Here is an 8394-nt window from a genome sequence, read left to right as displayed (position 1 = left end):
TTTCAACATAGGTTAAGGGAGACTGCATTTTCAAAACATCAGTGATGAGTCAGGGGCCCCGCAATTTTTCAAACATCAATGACAGGTTAGGGGAGGTAGCAATTTTCAAACATCAATGACAGGTTAGGGGAGGTAGCAATTTTCAAACATCAATGACAGGTTAGGGGAGGTTGCAAATTTTCCATCACCAATTTCTTCAGTCACTAATTGTGAGGATACGTCTTGTTCACCAGTGCATCGCGTTTACCCCACATGTTGAATATGGGATGGAATCCACGTCTTACAGGACGTGCAGCAGCAGCAGCAGGTGCAGGTACATCCTCCTCCTCCTCATTCTCTTCTTCATGAATTTCTGCTTGAGGTATATCGGGGTGACCATACGCCAAAGACTGTGTAGGACTCAGTACATAACGTTTATCGTCAAAGGCAGACAATCCACGTTTTGTAGTGAGACAGGTACACATACGGCCTTTAACATTCCTAATAGATCTGGATTGGAACCTCTGCCCAATATTTAACTCTAAAGCACTTTGGAAAGCAGCATGAGTGAGTTTAGACTGTTGATAAGTGGGAATACCTTTACAACGGCAGATCTGAACCTGATCTTGAGTGAGAATTGAGTACATTTTAGGCTTCAATGCAATGAGTTCTTTGATAATTTTGGCTCCAACTTCCGATTTTAACAAACCTAGTTGACCTTTGCGAGAGTCATCGAAATAGGGATTTTCAGGAGGGAAATTACTGAAATCCATATGCTGAGACAAAGGCAGTTTATTTAATTCCTCAAAAGCATTTGGACAGCTTAATTCAATCAAATACGAATCTGTATCCGTATACAGCAATTTAGCTTTGTCTCCGTAATGTGCTTTGACGGTATTGTACCAAAAATCATATAGGATCCTCTTAGCTATTTGCAAGATCTGGAACCCCAAATAGGTTGGTGTATTGACTTTAAGTGATTGTTTCTTAACTGTGCAAATGACTGTCTTCACTTAACAAAATGCTCCGTTTGAAGAACGGATTGCGTGCATGCTTTTGGAATTTGTCTCGTGATGTAACTAAATAATGCTGATCGCCATATTTACTCACATTTGTCAAACTCTTGCCGTAAATTGCATTTGATACTAGCTTGAAAGCTTTACCCTTAATGGCGCAAGGTGTAATTGCACGTTCACGAGCATTTGTTTCGACAAATTCCTTAAGGTACTTGCTCTGTTGGAATTCATAAACTGCATTTACCTTAGCCACTTCCAAACCCAATTTCATCAGCATCTGAAGCAAATCTAAACTCACCAAGTAATCTTTTTTTGGGAGATGTGAAGCAATTAATTTATTGTTTTTCTTGGGGAGTTTACGATCTTCGGTATTTAAAATATGTTTGCTATAATCGGAGAGAAGATCAGTTGAAATATTAGCATGCGACAGGGTTAAGGGCAAGTCATCGGTGTATCGAGCCACCTCAGGTGCGACATGCTTGGTATCACACATGACCCAATACCCCTTATCCCCATCACATGTAATATTTTCCAATCCTTGTTGGAGCCAATCATTGCATTCGGCAGCAGATAATTTACGGATCCCGCCTTGAGGAAGCAGTTCTGTCATACAGGTGGCATATAAGCCATTAAAATCTAAATACAGAATATATTTATCGGTGCTAGAAGGATCAGCACCCGTATGCTCATTTTGTACACTTTTGTGTTGTCGTACAACAGAGGTAAATCCGCCTCTTAGATTTCTGCGCAATACATCGTACAAATGGGGATCAGAAATAGAGTCCAAGACAACTTGACTCTTAAACAAGAAAGCGTTCCATGCAAAACTAGATAACGAGACAGTGTGTAATGTCTAACTTGTACAGCTCAAGCATGGTCTTGCGCCATACAGTAAACACATCACACAATAGTCCAGTATCCACTTTTAAATAGACCTTTAAGTAATCCCCAATGGTCTTGCATTCCGCTAATCTAAAGAATTCTTTAGCCTGTGTATAATCGTTCTCGCTTATGGCCTCGTGTTTTAAACTATTGAAAAAGGCTTCGGGAGGAGGAAGAGCCGGTTCATTTAATTTCTCCAAAGATGAAATATAATCATAGCAGAAGACCTGTTTGCCTGTCTTTAATAAATGGTGGGCGGCTGCAGGGACGTCATCTAGCATAACGGAGGTGTAAGTGGTGGGTTTACCTTCCTTGATATGTTCTTTAGCTAGTTTTTCCAGCCCACCATTTAGTAAAGCCAGACTATCCATAAACCTAAGTTTACCGATATCTACTTTCATGAACTTAAATCCATCTTTGGAGGCAATGTCAATTTCACGGTTAGGGACGTTAGACAATTCATTTAAAATTACCCCGAGGTCATAAGCAGCGTTGTGAGAGAATGTATACATATATTTATATGAATTTCTACACAACATGTTGCACCTTTGGCAATAGGCAGCTAGATAATTATTAAATTCAATAGCATGATCATGATGACGGTGCTTGTCCATAGCTGATTTAAATGGACTATAGCACATTTCACATGTGGTTTGCCGTCTATAGGCTTGCCAATGTTCACGTGTCATAGATATTTTGTATTTAGGCATGGTAGATTTGATTCTCTTCCATGCTTTCTCCAAAGTATCTATGAAATGATTCACAGAATCATCCCCCATATACGTTAATTTATCTACCACCTCCAATTCCCTGTTGATGATGATAAAAGCATATGCCACGGCTTTGTGGCGCTTCTCGATCATTCCTTGGGGATTGGAGGGGTCCAACAAGCACTCGAAATCATAATATGCCGTGTGAGACGGCCCATACGCACGACTGTAATTTTTGAACTTTATTTTATGACCTTCAGGGTAAAATTTCAATGTTTGTTTAACTTCGCATGACTCTTCATGATCCCGCATAGCATCAGGTGACAAATGAATTAAGCATGAATGACAGTAAATATGATTGTTAGGGATCTCGTATGAATGGCTGCGCATGTTGCGAACATACTGATTGAAATCTTTAATGAGTACAAGATGCTGATCCTCTAGCATGAGCAAAGGCACTTTAGGAGCAGAATGTTCTCTCCCTTTTCTAGCTAAGCTAATGTAGTATCTATTATCTTCACGGGTGAGCACATAGATAAATATACTTAATTTATTTATGCTTTCAATTTTATTAATGTTATCGTACGTTATGGGAATTTCAATATCCTCAGGCCATCGGACAAATCTAAGACACCACCTGGCAGATTTGGAGCGCCTGCCAATGTTGTGTAATGTCATCCCCTGAGCAAGGCATTTATATGCTGCCAAACATTGGATTAAACATATATTTTGCTCCCCTTTTGGGTTGAAAATAAGTTGTTTCCCACGTAATTTATCTGGATACGGCACGTATTCTCCTAGACGGATGGGATGCTGAACTGCTATGGAATTGATATAAAAACCAGAAATGCTCTGTATACCTAGACTAGAACCTTCGGTCTCGGCAAAGAACTCTTCTAGCTTATTATACAATTCAGCGATCCATTGATCTACGACAACACTAGCCTCATGCCTAGATACAGTGCGTTGCTCGGACCTTATAGGTAACTCCCTCAAAATCAGGTTCATTTTCTTGATTAAGCCGTTGTAAATTAAATGTAAAATCAGGGTATATCAAGAGGGCAGGAGGGAAATTGGGGTGAACGGCATCAAACAAGGATTCTATTTGCCGGATAAAATAATCACGATATATAGTCAAATAATGGGCAGGATCTCCTTGGGCATGATCTGGGATGCTATATGAATGGCGTATGTATCCTCCATTGAAATTATTGATTACTTCAAGCACTTCGGGTTGAGGAGGAGGAAGCAAAACATCTACCTGCTGTTGCTGTTCCTGTTCCTGAGGTGGTGGTGGAGAATTGGCGATAGGCTGGCTGGCTTCCATATCTGAATCTGCTTCCAAAACTAAATGCATGGAGTCGTCACTGTCCTCCAGTTGCGAATCTATAAGAAACAAGAATATCGCTTTTCAATAAATATAAATTGAATGTAGGATAGTTTATATATAAATAATGAAACGATATGGAAATAAAATAATTATTGAGGATAATACATACGATGTGGAGTGCTCCTGCTGTTGTTGCTATCTTCTAATTGCGGCGTATGAGCTTGACTAGTGCTAGGCTCTCCAACACATCTTCCCCCTCCACGAGGATAATCCTCGTCCTCCTCAACTATTTGCTGAGCTGGTGAGCCTAAACAAAAATATTCATAAATCAATATTCCTATTAACGGCAAATGTTAATGTTATATTTGGAATACCACAACAGGCATAAATAATGGTAAATAAATAAGAGTCTCACTTTCATAATGAGTAGTTTCAGGCTGAGAAGCTTCTAAAACCTCTGAATCAGAACAGCTCGAAGATTGTGTGTGGTTGTCTTTCTCGGCCAAATACATGCAAAATGGACACGCTTCGGGGTTATATCCTGCAGAATATATATTTTTAAAATAAATAATGGAAATAATTATAATTTATTCGATTATCAACATCAATCACCACGGATATTAATTGGAAATGAACTATCTATATAACACATGCAAATAAAAACGTCTATCACTGGTGAGCAAATTATGCAGGCAAAAATAATAATAATAATAATACTTACGGTTGGCACAAAATACTTTGGAGCAGGTGGCGCAGATCTTGTCATAATGCCCGCGAGGTTTATCTTCACACTGGGGACAGGTTATAACACACACACGACGCGAGTTTGCCATATATGAAATATCGCACACTTCACACGACACAAATGCATTTTCCCCTGCTTTGGGTTATTGCAGAAAGGACAATTTTCCATGACTGCGTATTGTTGAAAAAATACAGAGGTTTGGTGAAATGTCCAGGAGCGATGCTGGCTTCCTGTGCTGGCTGTGAGGGCTGGAGTTGAACTGACCCATTGACTGGGGAATGGCTGTCAGGTCAGCTTACCTGTCATGCTGCCAGACGTACGATTCTGCTTAAATTGCGGTACGACATTTGGGTACCTATTATAGTTTTCAACTTATTACTGCATAATGAATGATTACAGTTGCGGATGACTAAAATGTATGTTCTTAAACCTCTGATTAGGTTAGGTGGGGATGGATAGTCTAGTCATTTTTGAATAATAACATCAAATACACATGCCAGTAGGACGCCAAAGGTCGCATTGGTTGTCTGGTGACGTCATACATAGTTGACCAGTAAGGTGCTGTAATACCTTCACACCTATATGCTAATGACCATCAATACCTTATCCCTATACCCGAGGTCGCTTTTCACGATGTCACTAAACAACAATAATAACTGGTCTGTAGAATGTATTTGTTTGTTATATATAATATGATAGGTTACGTTAGGTTAGGAAGGCTTGATCGGGTTTATGAATAACAGAAAATATAAGCAACGAGAGAAAATACGAGCTATTGTAGCTGTATATCAACTTTGATGAAGCACAGAGTATAGGTGAGGTATTAAGCCAGATTAAGAGTTCACACTTATGTGTGAACCTCCTGGGATCCACATTTAGCGCGCCTCGCGACGCAGAAGGCCTTATTTTAAAACATGAGAGGCTTGCTTTACTGAATGAGTTTTTTTTATTTGTTATATGCAACAGCAAGGTGTGGGAGGTATGTTTTGAGCGAATGTGAGACGTGTATGTGGCTAAGGATCATATTGGTTTATGGCTGAACACGCATTGAAATCACTAATGCCCAGGGCTCTGTTTTTTCATATGAACGACTGATACCCGTTTTAATTTTTATTTTGCCCTTTGAGAAATAAACGATCCTTCAAGGAAGATTGTCAAAGCTCAAATTACATTCTCTAGAAAGAAGAAGAACAAGACAGAAGGTAGCATTTGAATCCCCCCTTTGCTATAAACATTGAAAATGGGAATAAATACACTAACAGAAAACGGACTTATTTAGGGAAGAAGAATACAGGGTGACCATTCGCGATGCCTGTGCGAGGTCGCTGAGGTAACGAAAAATGATGGGGCCAGGAGCAGGCCTTTTAATCCCCAGGTAAGTTGATGACGTCATTATCCATTAGCGATGCCTGTGCATGACTCACTAGAGCAACCAAAAATATACGGGCCTACGAGGGGCCAAAGCCTAATGTAACGAAAAACACCCGGGCCTACGAGGGGCCAAAGCCTAATGTAACGAAAAACACCCGGGCCTACGAGGGGCCAAAGCCTAATGTAACGAAAAACACCCGGGCCTACGAGGGGCCAAAGCCTAATGTAACGAAAAACACCCGGGCCTACGAGGGGCCAAAGCCTAATGTAACGAAAAACACCCGGGCCTACGAGGGGCCGTCGAAAAAAGCAAAACGGCCCCTCGTAGGCCCGGTTTACACTACTTATATCCACCCAACACCATTCACATATATATAAAAACCTACGCTTGAAACAATCAAGAGATCCTTCAACTGTTATGCTATGCGGTAATTTGTTCTTCGAATTGTGTACACTGTTACCGAACCAACATTTACCAAGGCCATTTCTAAATTTAAACTTTTCAAATTTATACCGATTTGTTCATGTTTAGCCTTGTGTTGATCGAATTGTGACTGGTCCAGGACGGACCGGAACTTCGTCGTTCCATCACTTTCTAGTGTTAGGTTCAGTCAATAAATATATTTCAACCAAGTTTTTGTGACTCCTCGTCTGCGTGTGTTGATACTTTTAATACCCTATTAATATCCCCTTTGCTATGTCCATTTGCCCACTTGTACATCCCTATCATGTCAACCCTAATTCTTCGCCTTTCCATATAATGTAATTTTAGCTTCGTCAATCTTTATTACTATGGCAGATTTCTAATTTGCGAGATTAACTTCGTCATCCTACGCTGGAAACGTTCTAGTAAATTAATATCCATTCCATAGTATGTTGATACGATCTGAACTGAATAATCTACAGGGGGCCTAACAGTAGTAATATATAGATGAAGAACAACACCAGGTTTCTTATTACTAAGGCTGCGATTAATTAATCCTAGTGTCCTATTTGACTTTTTACTAATAGTTTTGTATTGATTTTTTAAATTTAAATTCTTGCTAATTATATCTCTTATATCCCCCTGATCCCTTTTGGAACCCGCATGCGCAATCGTAACGAATACCAGAAAATTGATTAATTGTATACAATTGAGACAAAAATATGACATAATAATCTATATGGAGCACGGTATGGCTGCAAAAAATAGCAGAAGGTGATTTATTACTGACTGTTCGAGAAACAAATCCCATTGTCATATTTGCTTTAATTTGCAGCAGCCATTTGCAGACCTGGCTACAGGTGATGCTGGGAGGTAATGGACCCAATAGTTTATGAAGGTCATTAATTTTGTTTCATAAACGTCACTAAAGTTAATGAATCTGTCGAACAAAGGCTCCGCAATTACATTAGTTAAGAACATAAGAATGAAGGTAAATGTTGAAGGCCTATTGGCCCACACAACGCAGATCCTTTTTATAACAAACCATATGGTCAGCAGGAGGAAGAAGCTTACTTAGGTCAGCTTAAGGGGAGAACTTACCGTTAAATAATTCTTCCATATATTCTAACCTGTTTCTCGTTAACTCCTGCTCCACCCGTTTCTTGAGGTTCTTCAACATAACATATCGATGCAAGGACGTATTTCTGCGCCTGAATTTGGAAATTTTGGCGGTGGAGAGCTTCAGAATTGTATTTTGCTCTCTCATCTGAATCTTGCGGGGAGAGAAGTAACTCTTCTCAAATGGATCAATCTTTGCCATGGTTAAGGAGATCTTTAACAAATACAAACAGAGACCTCAACTTCCTGAAGGCACCCTCCAAGGAGTCTGGAGAGACAGGAGAGTATGGACGGGACCAGGGTCGAAAGCCCTTGAACACCTGCCGTTCACTCCAAATCCGGAGGACCTCCTCCAGGAGAGTGATATAACAGTCCAAGTACACAAAATGATGGAAAGATCCGACCTCTATGAGGTTAACAGTTTTTTCCAACAGGAGGACTTAGAAATTATAGCCCTGGTAAAGCCAATCTTTACAACTATAGAATATTTAAAAGACAGGTTGACGTTCGTCCAACGGGCAGTGAGGCTAAACACAGTCCCTGAATACCTTGCCCTACAGGTTTGTTTCCCATTTTTCTCAGCAGGTCTCCCAATCCTACCAGGTCTAGCCAGCTGTCTAAACAGAGTTAACTTGGAACAGGCTAGAGCGTCTATGGCGACATACACGCTCCTTCTCAAAGCCTCACATACGAGAGAAATGACCAAAATTGAGCTCATCGTAGCTCGCCTCCTAATACGAGGTTGGGATCAGGTAAGAATAGGTACGGCCTTATGGAAAGGTTTCAGACTAAAGACAGCTCCGAAACCAGGGACCCTG

At 40.2% G+C, this 8394-nt stretch overlaps 1 protein-coding gene across 1 annotated transcript; it reads right to left on the bottom strand.

Annotated features, from left to right (window-relative positions):
- Nucleotides 1–203: 203 nt before the first annotated feature.
- On the bottom strand, nucleotides 204–4958 carry LOC138368916 (uncharacterized). The gene is made up of 7 exons (XM_069331636.1): nucleotides 4639–4958; nucleotides 4333–4458; nucleotides 4087–4224; nucleotides 3807–3973; nucleotides 1854–3598; nucleotides 1090–1738; nucleotides 204–920 (listed from the first exon to the last, which is right to left on the bottom strand). Exons 1-7 carry the CDS (start codon nucleotides 4748–4750, stop codon nucleotides 204–206), a joined length of 3654 nt encoding a protein of 1217 aa, XP_069187737.1. The 5' UTR covers nucleotides 4751–4958.
- Nucleotides 4959–8394: the final 3436 nt, after the last annotated feature.

Source organism: Procambarus clarkii, chromosome 26 (genome assembly GCF_040958095.1).
Source record: "Procambarus clarkii isolate CNS0578487 chromosome 26, FALCON_Pclarkii_2.0, whole genome shotgun sequence".
NCBI lineage: Eukaryota > Metazoa > Arthropoda > Malacostraca > Decapoda > Cambaridae > Procambarus > Procambarus clarkii.
Note: the sequence above shows the minus strand (reverse complement) of the source record. Positions and strands in the feature narration are given on the sequence as shown.

What these genes read in the sequence shown, in the direction of transcription:
- LOC138368916 (XM_069331636.1), bottom strand. Translation starts at nt 4,750, where the DNA reads ATGGCAAACTCGCGTCGTGTGTGTGTTATAACCTGTCCCCAGTGTGAA. An exon ending in ACCATGCTTGAGCTGTACAA is followed by an intron (nt 1,739 to 1,853) that starts GTTAGACATTAC and finishes TGTATTGCGCAG; the next exon opens with AAATCTAAGAGGCGGATTTA. An exon ending in ACGGCAAGAGTTTGACAAAT is followed by an intron (nt 921 to 1,089) that starts GTGAGTAAATAT and finishes TTGGGGTTCCAG; the next exon opens with ATCTTGCAAATAGCTAAGAG.